At 33.9% G+C, this 13,258-nt stretch overlaps 1 protein-coding gene across 1 annotated transcript in view; it reads right to left on the reverse strand.

Annotated features, from left to right (window-relative positions):
• Positions 1-642: 642 nt before the first annotated feature.
• The window catches only part of LOC150093058 (very long chain fatty acid elongase 7-like), an 83,709-nt gene continuing 71,093 nt past the window's right edge, over positions 643-13,258 (reverse strand). Inside the window, exons 5-8 of the mRNA XM_090414134.1 lie at positions 6,366-6,422; positions 1,518-1,623; positions 1,032-1,168; positions 643-936 (exon numbers count right to left, since the gene is read on the reverse strand). Of these exons, the coding sequence (XP_090270260.1) occupies positions 643-936; positions 1,032-1,168; positions 1,518-1,623; positions 6,366-6,422 (594 nt within the window). The remainder of the gene's footprint in view (positions 937-1,031; positions 1,169-1,517; positions 1,624-6,365; positions 6,423-13,258) is intronic.

The following is a 13,258-nucleotide window of genomic DNA, read 5'->3' on the forward strand; positions in this document are numbered from 1 at the left end:
ATAACAAGGAAATTCCTGCTTACACCTCTGTTTTTTTTTTTTTTTGCGTTTTTCTGAAGTGTTTTCTTTTATTGTTGGACTTGGTGACATTCTTCCTATGATTTATGAGTTTTCGTAACTTGACCATCCACACTTGGGAACCTATCATGTACGTCGTTGATTATCACTAAGCGATCTTGTGTGAGAAATAAGTTTTGCATAAATGGCAGTATGACGCTAAAAACAAAAGAACAAACAAAAAAAGCTGTGTATATGGGAGTTGCTGACGTTTCAAGAACGTCACTGGTATATATATATATTTTTTTTAATTTGTCATTAAAGACTAACAATATTGAAAATGAGAAAAAAAATTTAATGTAATAAACTAATAAAATACACTCAAAATAAATTTTAAAAAAATAACAGTATATTATTTTAAGTATAACATTTATTTCAAACAACACCATTCACATTATTTAATAATTATCATTTATAAAATTTATTTTAAATATAAAGTAAACTTTATTTTTTAAAGGCACTATCTTAATTATTTTTCGTATTTAATATTTACAAAATTTATTTTAAATTGGTCATTCCCAATTCTTTTTCTTATTTATTTATGACTTTCTATTTCAAATTATTTACAGATTCATGTATTCGTATTTAGTGTGCAAGAATTTTATATGCAGAAGCTCTTTTGTGCAGGGTTGTAGAATTCTCTGAATTGTTCAACAATTCTTTTTCATCATGTTTGGTTTTACTCCCTGGAAAAGCGAATGTTAGTTTTATTGATGAAGCAATTTGGTTTTGTGTTCTGTAAGTATTTTTATACAAGTCGATAAACAGAATCCAGAAGATGGCGCTATGACCTAGATTCAGTAGAATGAATGGAACACTATCCGAACATGAGCGCACAAGCAGTTGGCAATAATAGAAGAAAACTAAAAGAAACTGCGCCTAAAGTAAAATAAATAGATAATATGATTATATTATTCATGATTGCTTAAAGGAATCTATTCAATGATGAGTGAGTAGCGACTTAATGCTCTTACCAGCTGAAGGCCAGTGAGGTATTTCTTCCACCAAAGATATTTTCGTAAACTTGGCCCAAGAGCTGCTATCCCATAGTAAGTATACATTACCGTGTGCACTAAAGAATTAACAAATCCACCAAAACTGTTGCTGCCACCTAACGTGATAAAGGAAAAATAATAATTTATTCTTATTTTTGTAATCAAATAGAGATGAATTGAAAAATGAAATATAAGAAATAATTTTCTTTTATGTCGATATTAATTAAAAATATATCAATTAATATTTGAATACGAAATATAAGTAAAGTAGCTTAATTTTTTGTTTATTTTTAATTTTGACTTCATTTAATTTTATTCATATAAAATGAAATCTAATTACATATAATAACAACAACCAATAACGCTTCAAAATTAAAATTTCAGTTAAGCAAGCTGTTATTATTTATTTATATAAGTGTTAACTTTATTTATTCCACAGTAATATTGAGTATATGAAATTTATACCTGGACTAAATTTGACTCCGTACCAAACTGTCAAAGGTAGCAACGTGTGATGGAAAAGATGGAGTTTACTCACTTGATTGAATTTCTTTCTGAGAACAAAGAATATCTGAAAGTAGGAACAAAAAATGTAAGCATTCGATATCGCAATCATCACTTTTATAATAGTTCAACTACTAACAATTAAGAAGTTAAAATTGATTAAGAAATATACAGGTTTAATTTTATTACATATTTCCAGGGGGAGAAGCAATATTTCACGAAATCTACAAAATTTATGGATCTAAAAACAATAAACAAATGGAAAATTCCATAATGTTAAAAACAGCAAACAAATTAACAGTATTATTCATAATTATTTTCTACGAAAATACAGCAGTTATGAATTGCTCAAATAAATTTTTTGCATTTAGAAATAAATAAAATTACATTTTTACTGAGTAAAAATAAAAATAAACGTCCTTATAAGGACTGGCTTAAAGGGGCGAAGCAAGAATGCTTTTCAACTTCCCCGCTACCTGTAGAGGACAGTGTATGTTAAGGTGTTATTGAGCAATTGAAGCTCTGATCATGGCAGGAGGGTAACAGCAAAAGCCGAACCTCAGTTAGAACTTCATTAGGTACAGCATTGCCATCCATTACCCTCCAAAGGTATTCGGCTTCTCACATAATCACATCTAAAAACAAACGTCCTTATAAGGACTGGTTTAAAGGGGCGAAGCAAGAATGCTTTTCATCTTTCCCGTTATCTGTAGAGGACAGTGTAAGGATAAGGTGTTATTGAGCTATTAAAGCTCTGATCGTGGCAGGAGGGTAACAGCAATAGCCGAGCTTCAGTTAGAACTTCATTGGCTACAGCATTGCCATCCATTACCCTCCAAGGGTATTGGATTGAATAAATCAATCACCGCATCTCACGGTCGATTGATTTTTCTCACCCCCTCTAAAAATAAACGTAAACGTCCTTATAAGGACTGGCTTAAAGGGGCGAAGCAAGAATGCTTTTCAACTTCCCCGCTACCTGTAGAGGACAGTGTATGTTAAGGTGTTATTGAGCAATTGAAGCTCTGATCATGGCAGGAGGGTAACAGCAATAGTCGTGCCTCAGTTAGAACCTCATTGGCTACAGCATTGCCATCCATTACCCTCCAAGGATATTGGATTGAATGAAACAATCGCAATAATCTACCACCTCTTAAAACGTAAACGTATTTCTACTGGTTTTATTTTATATAGAAAGCAAGCAAAAATAAAAAAGGTGTTATCATTTACTTTGAATTTTAATAATAAAATAAAAAACAAAACTAATTTTTGAAGAAAATCCTATTAAAATATCATTTGCATGATATTTTTTAAAAACTTAATATAATAGTTTTAATTAAAACCTAATTTAGATGGTTTGCAATGGAAATAGTAGTGTAGAAGTAATTATCACTCAGCCCCTTTGCAGAATTTACAGTTGCCATGGTAACACGAGTCACATGTATCTGACGTAACAACATTTTATATATAGAACGAGATAATTCTTTCTGTTGAACAATAAAAAAAAATCAATATTAGCTGTTACAACGAAATTAACTAACGACGCTTAATAATCTACAAGTCGTAAATGTATTAAGTAAAGTAGATGGTTTTTTAGTAACGTTAATTATTTTCTTTTCTTTCTTTTTTTTTTAAATTCAGATAAGGGTTGATACTTTTCAACATTAACGCGCTACGTTTTAACAGTTTCACTGAGCCAAATCTTGATAATGAAGTTACCCATTATCGTCCCAGTATATATAAAAAGACCAACTTACGTTTTATGATGCGCATTTGTTTTGTGTCGTATAAAAAGTTCGTGTACTTTTTGAGCAACACAGCTTTTGCTACAATAATTCAATTCGTTTATTATTGTTGTTACTATTATTACTAAACTCTGTGGAGTGGAACTAAATAAAGAAATATCGAGACGCAAGTGTGCGGTAATAATAAAAATATAATAACCGAATGACTCGTGAGGAAAAAAAAAATTTTTTTTTCTTTACGTGTGTCATTTCGTTACAATATTTTTTTATCATTAATTCTGTGGAGTGTTACATCGTTATGAAAACCTTTTGAACGTAGAAATAATGAATTCTGCTTTGATTTATCGAAGAAATTTCAAGAATGTGTATGGAAAGTATTTAATAATGACGATGACCAAAAGGTTAACCGGCGTTGGGCATTCCTCTGTTCTGTTGTCACATTTTTTCATTTGCAGAATTTGATAATTCAGTTTAAAAATCTACTATTTTTTCCCTCCTTTTGTCATTCGAATAATTTCTTGCTGTAACTAGATACTAATATAACTGATTAAAAATTAACTTGTACGAATCTGTTAAAAGCGCTCATATCACCATAGCAACCAACAATATAAGAAAATAGTGGGTTGTTGCTTTTCCATGGAAAAATGAAATAACGTCGATGTCCGGTGCTGATCGCCCATTCGAATCAATCGTTGAATGTATAAAAAAATTTGGATGAACATATATAATTCTGATTTCGTAATTCTTGCTATCGTCAAAACGCCTCAAATTCACAACATGCAAAAAACCGACTCTTGCTAGAATGCAGTCTAATCCTATCTCGATCGTCTACAAAGTCTGTCAGTTATGCGTCTTTTTCAACTGGTTTGCTATTTATGGAACTAAAGGGGCTAAAATTGCAAGTTTCGGGTAATAAGAACGAAACCGTTGACAGTGAGTCCCCCACCCTCTCCAACATGTAAAAGAAAATCCTAGAAACACTTGATTAATTCAAGTATTCTATAGTGGAAGGATAAAATCCTATTTTTATTAGGCGTTAATTCTGCTTCTATGATTTTATCTAGTACTTTGGTATTTTATCACAAATTATACAGGGTGGTTCAAAATTCCACGTACAAACTTTAAGGGGAGGTAGAGAACATCAAAATCAACCCTATTCACATAGGAAAGCATGACCACAAACGTCACCCAAAAGTGATAGGTGGCGCTGTTCCCCAGCGCTCCAGGTGAGCAATTGGGCTTCCTCATTCAAGCTTTCGACGTCATACGAAGCATGCGTCGTTTTACGTCTGCCATCTCAGTGCACCTCGTTTACCATATTATGTATCCAATTGCTATTGAACTGTTCAGTTACGCCTAATAAAGTTTTTTACACTTCCTACTGCCTTGTGTTATTTCTGTATCTTTGTGTCCCTGTTAGCATCTTCCGGTGGCGTTTCCGTTCATGCTTTCCTCTGTGAATATGGTTGATTTTGATGTCCTCTACCTCCCCTCAAAGTTTGTACGTGGAATTTTGAACCACCCTGTATATCTAAGACATTTTTTTTCTAAATAATTTTTTCCTAAAGATATCTTATTTCTTCAGTGAAGAGTTATATTTTTCTCATGTATTTGAAGTGGTACCAAAATTCACCACCAAGAGCGTATGTATAACAAATGCATGGAATTCGCTTATCACACAACTCGGCAGGTGCCAGGAGGGTTTAAAAAAGATGGACATGCGATTTATCCCTTCATTCAGGTTGTTAATACCTTCCACAGTGATGGCACTAACCTTGCCCCAATGTGCTTTTCGTGAAGCTGTACTCCCGCAATGATGTTGCTTCATTCTGCGAATTTCGTCGCATGAACAAATATCGAGGAGTCCACTATCTCCATGTGCTCTTTGAAAAACCGGATCGTACGTTTTTTAACTGTTTGAAAATATTATGGAAGATTCTGCATTTCTATCCATTCAAGATAACCCTGACACCGGAATTACATTCGTAGAACTTTGAAAGTCGACTGATATCTGCTTTAGCATTCCTTGCTTGAGTGGAGTTGGAAGCTACGTGGCCGCGCATGATTTTGTGGAGAAAGAGATGAGGATCACTTTCGCCTGAAGAGAGCTGTGAATGCCAACAGTTCCCGGGCATGGTCTACACATAATCCACATGTGATCCAAAAAATTCCTTTGCATTCACCCAAAGTTACTGTCTAGTGCGGGTTTACAGCTTGGTTTATCATTGGACCATCCTTCTTTGAGGACATTCGCCAGTCGTGTCCTGTGACCTGCTCAGTTACTGACGAGAGGTATCGCGATATGGTAAACAATTTTATTGTGTCATATCCACAGCAGCACCTGTGCATGAATTCAGTTATTTTCGTGCAGAATAAGCCACGATACACAGTCTATCTATACAGGAGGTTCTTCGAGAACATTTTAAGGAAGCCAGAGTGATCAACCATGCGTTTCCCTCTACATGGTCTCCTCGTTCACCTTATCTGACCCCCCCCCACTGTGATTTCTGCCTCTGGGGTTTCAAAGAGAGGATTTATCGGGCCCATTCTGATAACTTTCTAGCGGTGAAAGAATAGCCTAACGCAGCATGTGCATCATAATGGAAGTGAATAAAAATATGATATTTATGCTTGAGTCGCTTTTCTCCTCTCACACACACACAGAAAAATTACTACATCAACATTCGGTACATTATACAGCGCCCCTGGTGGAGAATTTTTGAACTTCCGTATGACACACAATGTATTCCACTGTGTAAATGATTGTAATATAATTATTTAAATTGCCATTTAATTATTTAATGTGAATACATTTATTCAAAAGTAGACCGGTGAAAATAGTGTTCCCTTAATGGATATTTTCTGATGACCTCGTTCGTTAAAGCACACACAACGAGAACATTATCTGTTGTTGACGTTGTGTGCGTGTGTGTGTGTGTGTGAGAATAAACTGAATTTAAATTTATTCTAAATCATCAGAAATCCTTTAAAATTGCTAATTATTCAAAATACAAATAATGTTTATAATAAATAAAATTCGAAGAAAGTCCAGATTATTACATACCGTGTCAGTTAACTCTACCAGTTTGGTAATCCAGAACATCCATACAAGAGTCGCCATCTGTTATAGAAAAAGGAAATTAAATATTTCGAATATAATTCTTCGTAAACAAACTTCTTTCATATAATCTTGAGAACATAATTCATTAACATGTTAATGCTAAAGAGCAATTTATAACATCATCAACCAAAAGGTAATTTTATTACCATCAACTATAATTTAATTATAGTTTAGATCATATATAAGGCGGGGGTGCGGCAATCTCATTTCGGTTTTTGGTCACAGTAGAGTTATTTGGTATAGAGCTCAAATGCTGTTCGGAATGTGCTAGGTTCGATTCCGGTGGTTCGCCTGGAGCTCCAGGCGAACCACGGACTATTTAACAGTTATGGCCGAAGCCCTAAGGATATGAGGCAAACTGGTTTTATACATGTGGCATACTGGGAAGGCATACCGATTATTCGAAAGAACTCTTCTACCTGCATGCTAGATGTTTTATCCTTCCTACAAAGCTGAAAAGCCTGAAGCTTTTTATGTCTTAGACAGAGTTCGTCTCTCCATCCAAACGGTATCGTCGATACTTCCTGAATCAAAGAGGCTCCTTTGTTGATACCCTCGTGCGGTTTCCAGATATAAGCATAAATATGAATAGTTTGCGAAGCTTGTTCCAGATGGACTTCAGTCTTTTGGTGGAAGATCGATAATAATAATAATAATAATAAATTTCTGGTTTCAGAAAACAGTGATCTTAAAAGTTGTGTTTTAATTATTTCGAACTATCACCAATTTCACGAAAAATATTAAACTACGAAATTTATAATAATAATAATAATAATTTCGTTTTCACTTAAATGCGTTAAGGAAAAAAATCTTTATGAATTTAATTTAAAAAATATTATAAATAAGTTTCATAATTTTATAAAATTCAGTAGAAATAAAATGTTTCAGCATTTTTTTGATCTTTTAGGAAAAGTATAAATTTAAAAAAAAATACATTTATGTCCACGCAGTTAGCCTAGTGGCTGTACCCTTCACAACCATATGCCTGGGAAAGGAATGTCCTAGGTTCGATTCCCGTCAGCATCTTGAGAATCTTCCTCAGCCATAGCCAAGTTAGCTGGTCTTGGGCGTGGACAGTAGGGTTTTTCCCGTTTATCCTGGGGTTTTTCATCCCACAAAGCAGGCAAACCGCCCTTGAGAACTCAACACTAGGGCTAACCACCTTATCCTGTGAACGGTTTAAGGTCCGATGATTAATAAACCCTCGACACCGCAAGTAAAATAGGGTATAAAGAAGATAAGAGAAATATATTTGCACATTAAACAGACATCATGATACTGGGTTCTTTATTGACACAAAACACGAAGCAGGTTTATTGATCAAAGATAAAATTGGTAGGATTAATTTTTCCTATTATGCAATGAACTCAGAATCATTGAAGTAGAATAGCTCATCCGTTTACTGGGTTGAATTTTCCTCGTGCATTGTCCATTTGGAACTACTTTTACAATGCCTGAAAAAAGACACGTGACAACAGCTCTGACAAAGGGAGGGTTGTTTTCACTGACACGACAGTATAACCGGTAAACTAACTACTGAATCATGCATAATAGACTAGCTCGGACCAATTTAATAATGGTTTGCACATGGGGATTACTTCACAACAAGAGCAGCTGCAACAACAGTAATATTACACTCGAGAGAAAGAGATGGGATGGGCTGAAAAATTATGAATTTTACATAATCTGGGGTTAATATGGGGACTCATCTGTGGCAACAGGAGAAGGCAGCTACTCCATAAGATATTTCGGTTTTTGAATTGATTAAAAAGAATTACGGATAAAATTACAACGTTTTTAAAAGGCACTAATAAAAAGATGTAAATCTTATAAATAATAATAAACCTAACCAATTATAATTTCAGAAATATTTATAAATACCGTATTTGCCGGCGTATAGGACGCACCCCCTTTTTTCACATTTTTTAGGAAACAAACTTTATCACTGAATATTATAATGAATTTACAGTATTTCAAATAGAAAGTAATAACTAGGTCTACTTTCAACAAATACCTAATCTAACTAGGAAAGAGCCCACCGTTTAATAGTCAAAACCCAGAAATTAATCTCCAGAGCTAAAGGAAGAGACACTTGAAACCTCTTCTAAATCAGAATACGAGCCCTCATACAACAAATTGTCCTCTGTGCCATCCAGTGCATTACTAATCCCACAAAAATAACAAAATAAAAAAGTAAATAAGAAGAAAAAGGGTCTCGCAAATTTGAGAAAAATTTAACAGAGGGCTCGCGCGAGCCCCTTATAGCTCACCACTGATTATAGGCATACACTCCGAATCGGTCAAATTTAATTGTACTTTGAATTTATTATATTAATGTATACAAAGCACATAACATGTAAATTAATAATTATTCATTTTAATAAATTTCTAAAATCTAAATTTTAAGAACTGACTTCTTCATGTTTTAATAATAATAATAATAATAATAATAATATACATGAGTCCATTTCTGGATGTGTAGGAAGATACGTCTTTTAGGCACCAATAGCTGCAGCATTGCTTGACTGACAACACTCTGATACTCTGTTGAAGAGTATCCCCCTTGTGCTATTTGGATTAACTGTGTTTGACTGCATGCATTAGAGCCTCCGTAGCTCAGTCGCTATAGACGAAGCCCTTTAATCGGAAAGATCTGGGTTCGATTTATATAAATATATAATTATTAATACTTCATTCGGAGTCCCAACATCATCAGCCATTCCCTAAGCTAAATTTGCTCATCAGACTAATAAGCTCTCATTAATAGTATGCTATTCGTATGATTTCATTCAAGTTATGTTTATTAATATTTATTTGTTCATTTATTGTTTTGAGATGAATTACAGTTGCGAAAACTGTGTATTAAATATCACTTATTATTGTGAAATTAATATTACTAAAACAGGGATTAAAACTGTAAAATATGTAATCTTTTTATGTTATTAGTAAAAGGTAATGTATCCAAGTAATTCTTCAAAATAAGACTTGATTGGTTGTTGTGAGAAATTATGTTATTTTTAGCCAGCGCGTGCCTTATCGTGAGTTACTATACAGAATGCAAGAAGCCAGTTCGGTATCAACAAAACCAGTTAGTAGAATTTATGTGCATAAATTCTATTCGAAAATGATATACTCAGCTGAGTAAATTACTATTGAGAACGTATTCATTCTTAAATTGTATTATCCCTACTAGAAATTCTTGTTTTAATGTAAATTTATGCGTTAAAGCATTAAATAATTATTTTTGAGTTGAATCTTGTGATTGCCTGATTTCTTTCATTGCACTGCTCATTAAAATAGTTCGAATCTTAGCGGGAACCCTATATATATATAATAAGGAGATTTCGGCCTGAATTGAGTTGATAACAATATTGTGCTAGCTGATTGATTTCATAACGTTGCTTATGCAAATTAGAACATAGAGTGGTGCACTTAAAAATAAATTGTCTCTGTGTTCGAATGTGGAGTCAGTCAACAGTTAGAATATATATCGGAGTAGAACGTAGGATCCAACAACTATTATTCCTCCACTGTCCTCCAGGGCTTCAATAATAACATTAGTATCTGCTGGTCATCATCATACACAGTTCAGCTTATAAAACAAACTTCTCATTCTTCTTTTTCACTCCACCTATCTACGTTTTTTGAAACAACCTTCCTAACACTATTTTCTCAGAGAACCCTGATCTCCAGCTGTGCAGGTGGAGGTCATAATGCATAGATAAAAGATAAATTGGTTCTTTGTTTTATCTTAACCACTCGTTCACACAAGTACTGTTGTGTTAGCAGCCTGTCATGAATTGAGGTCGGTATAAAAATGTAATATAACTTTTTATAATCTGTATACTGCAAACACAACAAACATATAACTTCAATCTAGAGCTGAAAGGACTCAGTACAATTTGTAATGATTTTTTTAAATCAAAATTCTTCCAGTGTTCCAAACACAACAACAACGTGGGATTAGTGAAGTATATCATTGAGCCTTTTGCATCACTACTATTAACGAAGTAGTTCCTTTCCATTTAAAATAACACTAACGAATCCCAGAAACGCGATCTCTCTCTCTCTCTCTCTCTCTCTCTCTCTCTCTCTCTCTCTCTCTCTCTCTCTCTCTTGCCTCTGCATATATTTCGGAAGTCACAACACTACGATGTGAAGTTTGCCAGCTCACGTTTGAAAAGAAAACATACGAAGAAAGAAATGAAAATATCGAGACTACCAATAGTTTGCTACTCCTTATAAAAATATTTACTCAATTTGATTTGCAACACCGTTGACAGAGTGTTACCGATGATCAAGTACGACTGAGTGGGGAGAGGGTTATTAAGTAGCGAAAGTCCCAGAGATCCAGAAAGGGAAAATAATAAATGATAAAACATGGTCATCTATCACTGTAGACTTCACCTGTTTTTGTGCCAAAAGAATGAAGAAATTAATCGAAAGCATGTCTAAGACTGCACAGAGTGGATAGAGCACGAAGATTGGAAAAAAAATAATGGGAAACATACGGACAAAACTAAAAAATGGATGATGAAAAACGGCGATGAAAAAAGCATGAAGGATAAAAAAAAAAAGAGAAAAGGGGATGAAGCAGAACATGAAAAAGCACTTTACTAAGTCAAGTCAAGTGATCGGATGCGAATACTAAGTAAATACAAACAGAACACATAAACAAGCAAGATGGCGCTTGATTTTTAATTATTGCATGATCGTAACCTTAGTAACAATAACATAATATTTTAACATATAGTACAGTATCGCTGAAACTAGAATAACTACAATTTCAATTCTAGATTTTATGTAAACGTGGGTGTTTGTTGTATATCAGTGTTATCTGAAAATAATGGAAAAACCTTGCCAAATAACCAAAGCATTTATTTTACAATACGACCGGAAAGTGATGAAGACGATAATATTATGCGCGTGATGGGATTATTCCCAAGTTGAAGGCCTTGAATATTTTTAATGTCTATTATTAATGTTGCTTTAAATAATTTTTTCTGTGCTCCAATGGATAAATGTATTGAATAAGTCATTAGTTCGATGTCGTTTTTTTTTTCCTTTTTTCTTTTTCCACACTAATATTGAAATTCGTCACATAATAACGGTTCCCTGGAACCATACAACGATATAATAGCAATAATATCTAAATAAACGGTTTAGAGGCAAAATTTTAAATATTTTCAGTATACAGAAAATCTACGGCAGCTGATAGCCGTTCCACACCATCATGCATCATAAAAGCCTACTCTCTCCCTCAATGGGTACTGACCGAAGAGGATTAACACAATTCTTAATATCTCCGACAGCTTCTTTACATAAACAAGATTTCAAGAATGTAATCACGTGACATTATATCAAGAATGTTACATTCAAAGTTGCAACGTTGTTTCGTGATTACAAAGTTAAAAGTGCTTTTTTTTTTTTTTTTTTTTTGCCAATGTACAAGATTTCAAGATTGGTAATTAGTACATCCTCCAAAACCTCCACATCATCCCATGGAAAAAACTAGACGTTCGAAATTGACTGCTCTTGTGGTATTTGCTAAGTTGGTTAGATGGGAAGGTCTGGGAAGATTCGTATGTGTCTGAACACGTACAAGACGTTGAAAAACGAAAACAGCATAAATCAGAATTAGTCTTACATTCAACAAACACAGATGATTAGGTAATTTGACAAGAAACAGAAATGTGTAAGAAAGTTCAAAGAAGCCTCCGAAATTCTTCGGATCCAGGGGCGAATGCTGGTCTTGAAATTCACGCTTGCACTTGTTATCATTCAGGGAGTGAGAAGTGTGATTGAAGTCTGATTAGCGGAATAATGAATTACTGACCATTCAAAACTATATTTAGAAATTTATGCACATTTAATCATACACATACAACATTTATTTTACAAATGATATTCTATCTTTTTCAATTTAGCTACTTGAATACAAATTCTACCCAACGGTTCTTCTTTATGAACTGGTCAATAACATCGTCCTAAAAAGTTGGTTGTAACTTAATTTTCCCAAGCAACACGCACACTTGTAAAGGCTGGCTGAAGCTCACTGGCTAGAGCTACTTTGACTGCGTATGGTCTGTGTTTAAGATGATGTGAAGGGATCGGAAATGGCTATGCGCGCGCATGAAATCACAGTGCTGCAGCGAGGACTTGGAAGCTCCCACAACCGAGCAAGCTAAGGTAGCTTTGACTAGACGAGCAAGCATCGGTCTTCGATACACAATGCATAGCTCAATTATTGTCGCGCAAGCTTAAGACGTCTTCTGTCTACAAAAATAAAAGCCTAAATGGAATGCTTATAAATGCATGCATTTATTAACAAATAAATAGTACTTCTTTCTCAATTAATGAACTTGCGCAGCAAGCATGGAGAATTCGCCACTGTTCGAATCCTTCACACAATGTAACAAAAACCAAGGCTTAATCCTACACCAAGTTTGGTCTACTTTCATAAAAAATCTAAAGACCTCCGACCTCGGTTATGCCACGCGTCATGCTATGGAACGTAACTGCAATAAATAGCATTGTTCCAGCACGTAGAGAGCAATTAAAAACAAAGGTTTTCCAGTCAATTGTTTGTAAGTACTAATTGTGAAGTTCTGATAACATGTACTGTGTTCAATTAGTTGTTTTAGTGTCTTTTCTGTACAACTTTTGATAGTACCTCTGACGAAGTTGAGTTATATTGTTTATTTTATTCAAATTGTTCTATGTTAAGAAACATGTGTTCTGAATTAATACTGAAAATTAACTGAATAAAGGTTATATTAAAATTAAAACCATATATAAATTTTATACTTATTATTTGAAACGAGTGATTTACAAAT

The sequence above is a fragment of the Typopeltis vanoorti genome, chromosome 24, assembly GCF_054136105.1.
Source record: "Typopeltis vanoorti isolate ZY-2024b chromosome 24, IOZ_Tvanoo_1.0, whole genome shotgun sequence".
In the NCBI taxonomy this organism is placed as follows: Eukaryota; Metazoa; Arthropoda; class Arachnida; order Uropygi; family Thelyphonidae; genus Typopeltis; species Typopeltis vanoorti.